Genomic DNA, 11709 nt, shown 5'->3' with positions numbered 1-11709 from the left:
ATGGGACTGCTAGCTTTTGTGTTTGCCTTCATTTCTCTTTCAAGGCTACAAAATACAGAAAGGCTCAGTTAAAATAGGTGACTCAGTGGTGATTTTAACCCAGCTAGTTTTGCTTAAAGCTACTCTGCTTACCATGCTAAACTTATTACCTTAAGCCAGAGCTTCATCTGGTTCGCAGTGAATTCTGTGGGAACAGAGGTCTATCCAATGTGCTAACTTTAAATGGCTTTTCAAATGTTCATCCTACACTCAGAGCCCTATGCTCAAACACTGCAGTAAGGACGTACCTGCTGTGGAGACAGGACATGGTCCCAAATGTTGAGCTGGCTGATGGAGCCCACAAAAGATTCAGCTGGGTTGAATCCTTCTCCTTTCTGATCTTGCTCTTGACCCAGTACAAGTGCACCACCACCTAAACTCAGAGAGAATTAGAACAGGGATAGGAAACAAAGCCTTACAGCAGGGATCCCCATAGGAAGACTGAAAACTAAGCAAAACAAAACTTTGCCACCCTGTGTTACTAAGATTTTGTAGTGCAGGAGACTAGCCACCTTCACCAAATTCTCTCAGCAAACCACTGGGAAACCTTATGCTAGACTGAGGTTAACTGAGCATAACAATTTGGAAGTGACTCTCAAATATGTATTAAGGCTAAACTCATGCTGATCAGAGCAGAAACTTTACATGGCTGCTTCAGGAATGGTATTGGCTCTAAGGGACCACTTCTGTCTCAGTATTTGAAGCATATTACAGAGCAATGCAAAATGCGGTTTTGAGCAGGTGGGGCATTTTTACAGTGCTAGCTTGGACTTCCTGCTCTAAACAAAAGCTTAGAAAGTCAGATAGATAGACAAATTTGATTCCAAACACTCAGAAGCATATTGGTGATTAGATAGTCAACATTCTGACATGTCATACAAGTTGAATTTCCTCTCCTTGGCCAGTAGCACAGACGACATGGACATGCATTTTGTATGCCACACAGTGTGTGGACAAGGGCAAAAAGTAATGGAGACCGCACACTTCCTTAGGTCTTGTCTCTGGACATAACTCCAGTGTAACTGGGAAAGACAGGGGCAAGCATAAGGTACACAGATTAAATACTTTACTTTTTAAATCCTTTTTAAAATATGGATAGATTTTTGAAACTCTATGTAAATTTGGATGGTAGCAATATGAAAACACTACCAAAATCAAATCATTTTGCAGCAATCTAACATCAGGCCTTTCACACCTCTTCAATGATGAAGGTATTACTTTTCATGTTTTCTGATATTACTGGAAAGAACACTGATCATAGGAAACAATTAAGTAGTTTCCTAACCACCTTGTTAGGAAAACATACAAATGTAACTTTAAAAACATGTCTGAAAGTAACGGAGAAGAAGAGGAGGAGAAGGAGGAGAAGAATTCAATCAACTCTGAGCACACAATTGTAAGGGAAATGGAGTTAAATTTAAGTTTTTTGTGTGAGAAACATATTCTCACAAAGCCATTCCCAAATCAGCTCAGCACAAGCTCTTTTGTGGACTAAACTCTGTCCCCACCAAAACAAGTTACCTACTAGTTTACCCTAGAAATGTGTTCTTTGTCTGCAGCGAGGCTGAGGGAACTGTCCTCATGAACAAGAATAGCAAATGTGAGCCCTGCATAAAAGTTGAAAATGTGAAAACATACTAAAACCACCAAAATAAACATTTCCTTGCAGGCATAGAAAATTCTGCAATAAAACCAGAATGAAGGCAACAGATCTGGTGTAATATAAATAAATCATACCAGGGATTTTTGAGCCAACAGAGAGCCCGCTGCCTCCATCAGACAGTTTTCCATCGATGTACACTTTCCATGCCCCATCTGTGCATGTCCATGTGACTGCAATGTGATGCCAGTTACCATCGTTCACGGAAGGACAGTCTGTGATCCTCTCTTTCCCATTTACATAAAGAACCCAGCTGCATGGAAGGAAGGCGAAGGCATACTCAGTTGCATGCAGCAACTCTAAATGCATGGTCTGTCCCACATGACTCAAAGAAATGTAATTTGACAAAGGAGGTAACTGTGTCTACATCATACAAGAAACCTCTCTTGAAAGATCATCATACAAAACACCTCTCTCTCTCAGAGGACTTGGAAGTTACGGTTATCATATGCAAAGTGTGGTGAAATAAATAATATACTTTTGTACCAAAGCATGAGGACTCAAGTGATGGCTGCATAGTGGGTTCTTAAACTTATCCCTTGAGTCCATCCCTGCTTTTGGAGTCACACTACAAGTACTCTGAGTGCTGATCTCCATTTTATCCAATCGTCTCAATGTGTCATTTAAATATGATGTAAATGTTGTCCAGACAAAAATATCCTGCTTTCTAAACTTCACTGCTTTCTTGTCATTACTCTGCTATTTGGCAAAAACCAAAGGAAACAAACCAAGGAGAAAAACAAAACAAAGAGGCAACTCCAGCTACGGAATTTGAATGCACATTTTCCTACCCCAAAGAAGGCAAAACTGATATTCAGACTTCTGGTCTATGCTTTCTTCATCAATTCAAGAGATAAGCTCCAGAAAAGCAGAATTTGATTTACCCATTGTAATCAGTCAGAAGAAATGCGTTATCACTTCCATTCTCCACTGCATAAGAAATGGGAGTCCCATAGTTTGTGGTGTCAGTGGATTTCATCCAGAATGTACAGGTGATGTCACCAAGAGATGGAAAAACACCATCAAGCATGACATATCCATAGATACCAGAGACTTCAAAATCAAGATTGAAACCAGATGACTGTTCTGCAACAAAGACAAAGAGTTTTCAGAGCTACATTCCCGAAAATGAGAAAAGAGAATCAAATAGAAGCTAAGCAAAAGCAATAAAATGGAATGCAACCCATCTACAAAAAATTATTGACTTTAAATTATCAGAGGTAGAAAGAATGCATAGCAGTCTAACATCAGCTGGCATACAGAACTTTGCAAGGCTAGAAAACACACAGTGTTTGAAAACAAACAACTGGAGAAGCAGCTGATCATCTAACAAACAATGAACATGAACCTTGCTTCTCAGTCCTCTATCAATGAAATGACATATCCATCTGCCTGAAATGCACCACAGTGGTATAGAACAGCACTTCTGTGCTTCTCTTAATGCAGAGCAATAAGGATACTACATGTAAATGAACTGTGAGTTCTCCTGAAAGTTGTGTGTTATTACACTCGAACACAGGATGGCAGGTCTAAATGACCTGTATGTCCTCTACTGTCTCTGTAAAATCAAGATGGGCTCTTCAGCTTCTGTTTAAAGATTCACCAGCTACTAGCGTAACACTTTATAATTTTGATGGAGTGGCTAAAAGGCAAATGGATTTCAGCCTCATGGTTGCGTGGCCTACGTCCAGCATCATCCAGGAAGTTGCACTAGGTGTGACCTATTTTGCCCAACCATAGGGAACCTGATGCCTTTAGGACTTCTAAAGCTGTGACTACCACATACTCATCTCCAACCCTGTGATGCAAAGCCCTACATGAAATACAAGAAACAGAAAGAGCCAATTAACTTATATACACAGAGAAAATACAAATTAAACTCAATAGACCTACTAGGTATTAAAAAGATAGAATTGTGCCTTTGAAAAGAGTCATGAATATAAATATGACATTGCACACATGCTGTTATTTGTCTGCAATTACACTTATTACCACTCCAGTCACACAGGCTCCACTCAGCCTCTAAGCAACCCACCACCCTAGCTGCTTTCTGGGGAAGCTGTATGAAATCAGCCCAGCCAGTGCAAATCTTGCCCAGAGACTTAGTCAAGCCACCTTTTTCTGACACTTGGTCCTGTGTACCTGTTTCACACCTGCTGCCTGTAAAGCCAGGGGGACATTTACAAACGTACGAGTTCAAGGCATCCACACAGGTGGCTTGGTTTAAGCAGGGACTGGAGTCACAGTCATTGATGTTCACTTCACAGTTTAGTCCTGTGTACCCTGTCACACACAGACACCTACAGAGGAAAAGAGAAACACACTTCAAAGGGGGCTGCTGTCATGAGAAGAATCTTGGCCATGAGTGCAGGTCTGTCCATGGGAATGGAATATACTGGAAAAAAAAGAAAAAAAAGTCAACAGAAGAGATCCTACAAAATTAATGGAATTTTATTTTGGTTGTTCAAGTATGCTTGTATTCTATTAGCTGCATAGTATTTCTTCTTGATAGGGACAATACAATATTTAAAAACAGTGTCTGCATTTCTTCATATGAATTTAGAAGAGACAATCATTGCATTCCTGTGAGTGAAACATGCCTTCTAGAGTCCACAGAATTATAGATGAGAGGTACTCAACTTTTCAAGCATATATGCTTACAGTGAGGGTAAACCAAGGCAGTAGAAAGGCACCAAAACCTCTGGTACTTGGAAACCCCAGGTGTTTGAAAGGTATCAAAACTTCTGGGGCTTTGGGGAGGCAAAGAGTTATTACACCCAGACATTAACAGTTGGTCCATCTCTCTATCTCCACAGTGATCTAGGATATGACACCGCTACTGGTATTTCTAACTTCTGTTCCGAGTTCAGATACTCTAAAGCATAAAAAGAAATATTTGGAAGATTCCATTGGTGTTTGTATTTTAATCTCTGTATTCTCAGTATGCACAGCTATGCCCGTCTTGCAGGGTATAGAAATGTAATATTACCAGGTACATAACTGGTCATCACCTATTCTTCTAGTGCAAAGCAAGACAAGCCCTTGAAGCTTGGGAAAGTGGATTTCTTTTGGAAGATCAATATTAAAACCATTCAGTCCTACCATGCTTACACTTCAAACTGCATATTTTCTCTGCTGTCTACCTTGGGATTTTTTAAGAGTGAGGTCACTAGAATTTATTTTCTTGCCTTTTAAAATCTCCTTTAGTGTCCATAAAGGGGGTCTTTTACATTGGATCAGGCTGCCAAATGCCTTGCTAAAAGGCAAGCACCACAACATATCTGACTTTCCACACTGTCAATCATCTGTTTTTCACCTGAAGCTGTTGATACCATCTCTGCAGGTAGCTCCATTCCTACAGGGTCTGCTGAGACACTCATCGATGTTTCTTTCACACAAGACACCAGTAAAACCTGGGAGGCACTTGCAGGAGAAACTGCCAACTCCATCTTCACAAACAGCCCTATTAAGACACGGGTTTGAAAGGCATTCATTGACCTCCGTTTCACAGTGAGCACCTGAGAAGAAAAGAACAAAGTCACAGCTCTGCTCTAAATTAATCTAAAATAAAGTAGATTACTAAACCATCTCTGTTTTTTAAGGACTGTTGCTGATCTTCTGGGAAACAGCAATCACCAGGGTAGCCATGCAGGTTTGGGATTTACTCCATTAATTAAGGTTAAGTGGTCATAGAAGAATTACAGGAACCATCTTTGCAGTTGTAGAAATTAACAGCAAACTGGGGGGAATTTAAATGGATATTCGGATATTGCCCGTTATGTGATAATTTGGGTTGATTCAGGAAATCACTTGAGAAACTATTCTGAGCAAATAATGAAAAGCTCCTTACAAAAGACATTTGGCTGGAACCTTAACTCTAAGGAGAAACATGAAAGGCAGAAACACATGATTCCAGGATTTCTGCTGTGAAAGAGGCTCTATGTTACAAGCACCGAAGAATGAAGAAACTGCGTGTGATTTTATAGTGGAGCTCTTTGGCAACATGATAATCAACAGGTATGCCCTAGTTGTTACAGAAATCTGTGTAAGCAGTAGAAAGCTGTGTATGGGGATGGGGAGTAGTTTTAATATAGACCATCTTGCCTACTGTTATAAAATTTTTCTTTTTAAAATAAAATTAAAAATAACAATTTGCACCCATGTGAATATCCTTATTCTTTCCTCAACATCACACAGTGAGTTCATGGCAAAACTAGGAACAAAAGATTCATCACTTAGTACATCCTTCTGAAGCCACACTTACGCTACAGGGGCTCTGAGAGATTACATGGACCTAGGGAATCTAGTACATCCCTATCAACGTACAATATATGTAATATATAGCAATGAGATTGAAATACTTTGGACAGGGTAGGAAGACATCTTTTTTGGTCAAAAAGAGTGAATGCTGACTTAAAACAGAAAAAGGTGTACCTGTGAACCCTTTTGCACACGTGCAGCGGTAACCGTTCTTGCCATCAACACAGTGGGCTCCATTCAAACATGGACTGGAGCTACATTCATTTATGTCTTCCTCACACAGGAGACCTTCAAACAGCAAGGGTTACAAGACATGATCAAGACATATTCAAGGTCTGCATGTTGCAGTGACTGAATGTGGAAGACAGAACAGCACCACACTGCTTGCATAATGAAAGGCTACCGAGATCAGGTGATAAAATTCCATGTTTGAGGTCAGGTGATAAAACTCCATGTTTGACTGCACTACTGCAAACATCTACAGAGATGATCTGTGTCATTTAGATGCTGGGATGTGAAAGATGTGAAGTCCATTGTTTGTCTTTGTAAAGTTTAAAAAATACCCAGCAACTGTTGCTGTCAATAAATGTATAGCCATAAACATGAAAAATGAGGGAGATCATTTCAGGTGGAAACCACCAGGTCTCTTTTTAATCATGCAAAATTATCTCCTCAACATTTCAATACTTAGAAATTGGTTGCTGTTTTGGCAAAGTTCTCAAGCATGTCAGTTTCCCCACAGATTTCAAAACCTTCACCATGCATGCAGATGAGAGTTAAAAACACTGAGAAAAAAGATAAGAAAAAGCCCGCTCACTTACTCATAGGGCTGGAGTAAAGCAACTGCATAAATACTTTGTCTGGTCAGGGCATATGCAGTCTCACAAGCATTTTCCCTGTGAGTATATAATAACGCCCTAAACATAATTCCTTTTTTTTCAGACCAGAAATGTCACAAAACAGAAGCATACATGCACACACATGCACACAGACTGTCCTTGAATGCTCATACTTTTATTTCAATACCTATTCACATACAGTAGAACCTTACTCTAACACGTAGATCAGATTGATTTCCTGTTATAATTCCACAGATGTGGAATTATACAGCCCTGTGTTTTGCGTTATCTGCATGGCACAGAAACAATGCCTGTCTGAAGAAGAGCTATGAAGTGAAACAAATTACCTGTATAGCCTGGTTGACAATGGCAAACAAAGCTCCCAGTGCCATCTTTACACATTCCATTGTTGTGACAAGGAGATGATTTACACTCATCCACTTCTGTTTCACATTTCAACCCTAGAATGCAAAATAAAGGACTGAGAACAGGGAGACAAAATTTGAAATTGTTCAGAAACATAAAGGTCATGACTACTTAATGTAGGAAAACATGACTGATTAATTGCATCCATTACCAGACATCCAGGTTTATTATCTTCTCTTTAGATTGTGTTTTAACACAGATCTGAGAAAAAATGTTATAAAGGTAGGATGCACATCGGGCAACAGACTGATCAGTTCCAGATAGTGGCACTTAGTACCTATCACAATAACAGAGATCACTTCTTGATAATAGCTGAATAGCAAGTCATCTGTTTGCTTTGGAGCAATGGGAAAGCTAACACTGAAGAGGCATACAGGCAGATCCAGTGGAACTAGCTGCTTAGAATGCAAATTTCCAGCTTTTGCTTATCATAAATATTGCCAAGTGATAGGATTTTCAAATCCACTAACTCCACTAAAAGAAACCCCATTCAAAATCCTTTTCTGCTAAACAAGATATAATTCAGTAAGAACACGGGGAACTATTTGTTTTCTTAATACTTATGTATGGTAAATCTGTGACAGATATTTCAGTTACTTAGGCCATACTCTTGCACTGCAATGTTTTGCTCCTTTATGCTTGCTCATGTTGAGGGCATGGAGACATGTTAGCTCCTCCACCTTCTCCTCATTGATTCACCTGTATATCCAAGTGGGCATATGCAAATATATCCACTTCCCAATTGTTTGCACGTCCCATTATTGTGGCACGGTTCCAGGAAACACTCATGAAAGACCTGCCAGAAGCAAGAACGATACAATTACTGTAAAGGTGGAAATACAGGTTACACAAAATACTCTAATTTTAAACTGCACACCCTATAGTCACTTTGGAAAGCTGGGAAAAAAAAGTCACTGGCATTAACTTCTAGCTCTTCCTCTCTGTCTCCTCAGCACAACAACCATCCCTTTTGTAGAGAAAAATACCAGGACTCTGAACTATTATTATTTTTAAATCACCTTTTACTTAGCAAAATGCGATCATCGCAGTTGTTCCCCTTAGAATTTTCTTAATTATGATTCACAGGTGACATTTTATATTATGCTGTCTTTTATATCAGAATTCTCTACTTTGCGTGCTTTTACGTCAGTTAATCACTTCCTGCTACTAGTCATCAGGTGAACTGGTGGGGAACTTCACTGTGTGGTGTTACTCTTTCTAATGTAGCAAGCCTGAATTCAGCAAAGTCCTTGAGTAAATGGCCAACCAAAACGACAAGAGATCAGTTTGTCACCTGTCCATATGTTACATAATGGTTCAGGCCAAATTTATCACCAGTCAGCTTTGCTCCTTTTGACACAATAGCCTAACTCTAGATGCAAACAAAGCAGCCTTGCCAGAGTTACAGACTGAGGTGGGGGAATGGTGGGGGCAAGGGGGTCCCTCTGGCAAACATCCTCACTAGAGTGGCTTCACATGAGGACTTGCCTGTATTTCAAAGGGGGTACTCACAGCAGAAGGGAGCTCTGTTTGCCTCCTCTCAAACGTATCTATGTTGCAATAAGTAAAACAAAGATTTTACAACTGGGACTTAGATGCCTGGTAGCATTTTCTGGAATTCAGCATATGGAAAACATCAGATTACAGAGTGTAGTCAATCTACTTTTTAGAGGTTGGCTGAACTTCCTCCATGGACTTTACATTTCTTTTGTAAGTGTGATATATATTTCATACATGAGGTGAAGGATTCAAGTCCCGAATTTAAGATTGACAATGGCTGATGCAGCCTCCTTTGTTCAGCGAAACTGCTTCTATGATTACAAAGGGAGTTTAAGTGTTCCCCTCATGACCATCGCTCTCATCTCTTCAGAAAATACACTCAGCATAACAATTACATTTAAAAAGGCTTTAGTCATTTACTGCTGCATAAGGCACTCTTTCTTTCATTTGAGATAACACGGGAAAATATATCTTGTCCTTGCCTGACTGCTGACTTTGTACTGCTTGCTGATATTTTCTGGGGAGGCTGGTACCATCATTACACTTTCCTCAGCTGCTGAAAAGGTGGAGCCAAAACCTAAAGAGGAAAGATATGAAAGTGCTGTTAATAACACTGTATGGCATGGCCCCTATTCCATGAGGGCATAATAATTGCCTGTTAGTAATGCAGCTAAAGGTATGCTGAAAAAAGTGAATTTGTGGATATAAAAAGCGAACTTTACAGTAACCACATAGTGTTTTACATATATTTTACACAAATATGTATTTGTAACCACATAAATTTCTAAAACACATATAGGTGTGTATACATCTAAAATATATTTTACATGTATTTATACACACATACATACATATATATATTTGTGTATATATATAAAACACTCTTTATAGTGTATATATAGTATACATATACAATGTGTGTGTGTATGTATATATACTCTGTATGTGTATACTCTATTACTGAGCCTTGGTATGTATCACAGTCACTCCTACGTAACACAGGCAACACAAGTAGGCAAAGCCAGCTGTGAACTTCGTTGGCTGAAATGGAAGGTCTACGTTTGTTAGGAGAGTAAGTGGGATGTTTTCCGTCAAGGCTACGGCTGCCCATCCTTTAGATGTTCCCTTTATTCACTTTCTGCAGCAGAGATAATTTGGCTTACTTGAACAATCTGTGATGGATCTGGCACCAATGACAGTTGTTGTTCCATAAAAGGGACAAGACAAGCAGTAGGACTTTCCCGGGTCTGGTTGATAGTAGTCTCTGGGACAAGGGTAGCAAGGTGTCAAACCTGTGCGAGAAAACTCACCTGCAAGACATGGTACTGCAAGAAAAAAAGGATATTTTTTGAGTGATCACTTGCACACCCACCCTACCGTCCTCCACCTCTTCCTGATCATTTTTTCTCCTCTCCTCATAGTCCTTCCTCAGACTTAAATAGGATGAAACCTGCCAGGAACTCACAACTCTAGGAGATACTTATCTAAATTGTGCTTTTAGGTGACCTGTGGTTCTCAAAGGACTACACAAATATTGGGGAAGTATTTTTATCTATTCCTTTTGCTGCTCTGGGGGCACCTTTCAAATGCAACTTCCTTTCCCTTTTACCTCTCCTACCTCTTTTTGTTTTTGTTTTTTTCCTCCTCAAGAAGGAGTAAGGACAAAAGACAAGACTTTTTTTGTACCATTAATCCCTGAAAACTATTTCCCCTGGGAATCCTTCTCGCAAAGCTTCCCAAAGACAGTTGAGGACAATTTCTTGAAAAAAAGTTATGGAACAAGCTGTGTTAAAATTCAGTATTTTTGTATAGAAGATGCGGGAGCTGTTCCGGAGATAATAGTGACAAACATCCTGTCGTTCCGTTTCTCTTCTGAAAGGAAAAAGGTTTTATTTTCATGTAGGTACCAATCACATATCTCATTTTATTAATCTTTAGATAAGAATCAATCTGGGAAATCAGAAGGCAGGCATTTGAAATAATCAGGGTATAAGGAAATGACCTATAATTTTGCTGGGAAATGCTGCTTCATCCACACTTAACCAGAAGCTGAAGTCAATCTCAGGCAGATGAATTGGATTACAATAGCTGATGTTTAAACAACATTTAGAAATTTTTAGAATTTGATTTAAAAAATTTCATAGCCTCTTTTGTTACAAACCTCCACAAGCTGAGACATCCACTGCGCCTCTTTTTACCGTTGATGTATTTTCTGGGCAAGAGATGCAATTCCTGGATCCAAATGCTGGTTGATATGTGCCAAGAGGACATGTTTCACAGGTCTCAAGACCATTAGATGAATATGTTCCCTGTTTGCACTGAGCTGTAAGGCAGTAAGAATTTATAAAGATTAAGCAATGTCCAACAGGAAACATTGCTCCTGACCTCTGAAAATAATGCTGAAATCACAATACATGTCACAGGGACTTTTATTTCTAGAGCTTACTCTACTCTGAAGGACTTCATCGGTACAAAGAGCAAAAAAAAGGAATTGTGGTAAGCTACTGATAGTGCATTTGTGAATTATTAACCAGGTAATTCTCTTCCAATCAGCTTCACAGATAATTTATTGCAACTCAGTCACTCATTTTTAATCAACAAAATTAAGGATAAGACAATAAACAGGAAATAAAACTAGCAATTTCTTTTTCAGAACAAGTCACAAAGAGATAGCAGTGCTGAAGTGCTCAGTGCCATGGCACTGTAGTGTAGGATGCAGACATTTTATCTTCGATCATGGTATGATGGAGAGGGCCTGGCAAAGACAAGAATGGAATTATTTTAAGTGTATTAGTCCCTGCAAAATGGGTTCATAATCTCACGGAACGAAGTCAGAAATGAAACACTTAAAACATCTGCCCAGACATCCTGCCTGCCATAGCAGTGGTGAAAATCTCTATTTTTCTCTTTACATACGCATCAAGGGGCATTTAGGACGGCTCCTCATTTCACAGGCTAACCTCATTCCAGTAATCCCACCATGGG

At 39.4% G+C, this 11709-nt stretch overlaps 1 protein-coding gene across 1 annotated transcript in view; it reads right to left on the bottom strand.

Moving 5' to 3' along the window:
* Nucleotides 1-287: 287 nt before the first annotated feature.
* The window catches only part of LOC104625202 (sushi, von Willebrand factor type A, EGF and pentraxin domain-containing protein 1-like), a gene marked incomplete at its 3' end in the record, with an annotated part of 29647 nt that continues 18225 nt past the window's right edge, over nt 288-11709 (bottom strand). The window contains exons 12-18 of the mRNA XM_010292768.1: nt 7146-7259; nt 6134-6247; nt 4986-5162; nt 3842-3982; nt 2584-2785; nt 1777-1952; nt 288-412 (exon numbers count right to left, since the gene is read on the bottom strand). Coding sequence (XP_010291070.1) covers nt 288-412; nt 1777-1952; nt 2584-2785; nt 3842-3982; nt 4986-5162; nt 6134-6247; nt 7146-7259 — 1049 coding nt within the window. The remainder of the gene's footprint in view (nt 413-1776; nt 1953-2583; nt 2786-3841; nt 3983-4985; nt 5163-6133; nt 6248-7145; nt 7260-11709) is intronic.

Source organism: Phaethon lepturus, unplaced genomic scaffold, assembly GCF_000687285.1.
Source record: "Phaethon lepturus isolate BGI_N335 unplaced genomic scaffold, ASM68728v1 Scaffold30048, whole genome shotgun sequence".
Lineage (NCBI taxonomy): Eukaryota > Metazoa > Chordata > Aves > Phaethontiformes > Phaethontidae > Phaethon > Phaethon lepturus.
This window is presented reverse-complemented; position numbering and strand designations above follow the sequence as displayed.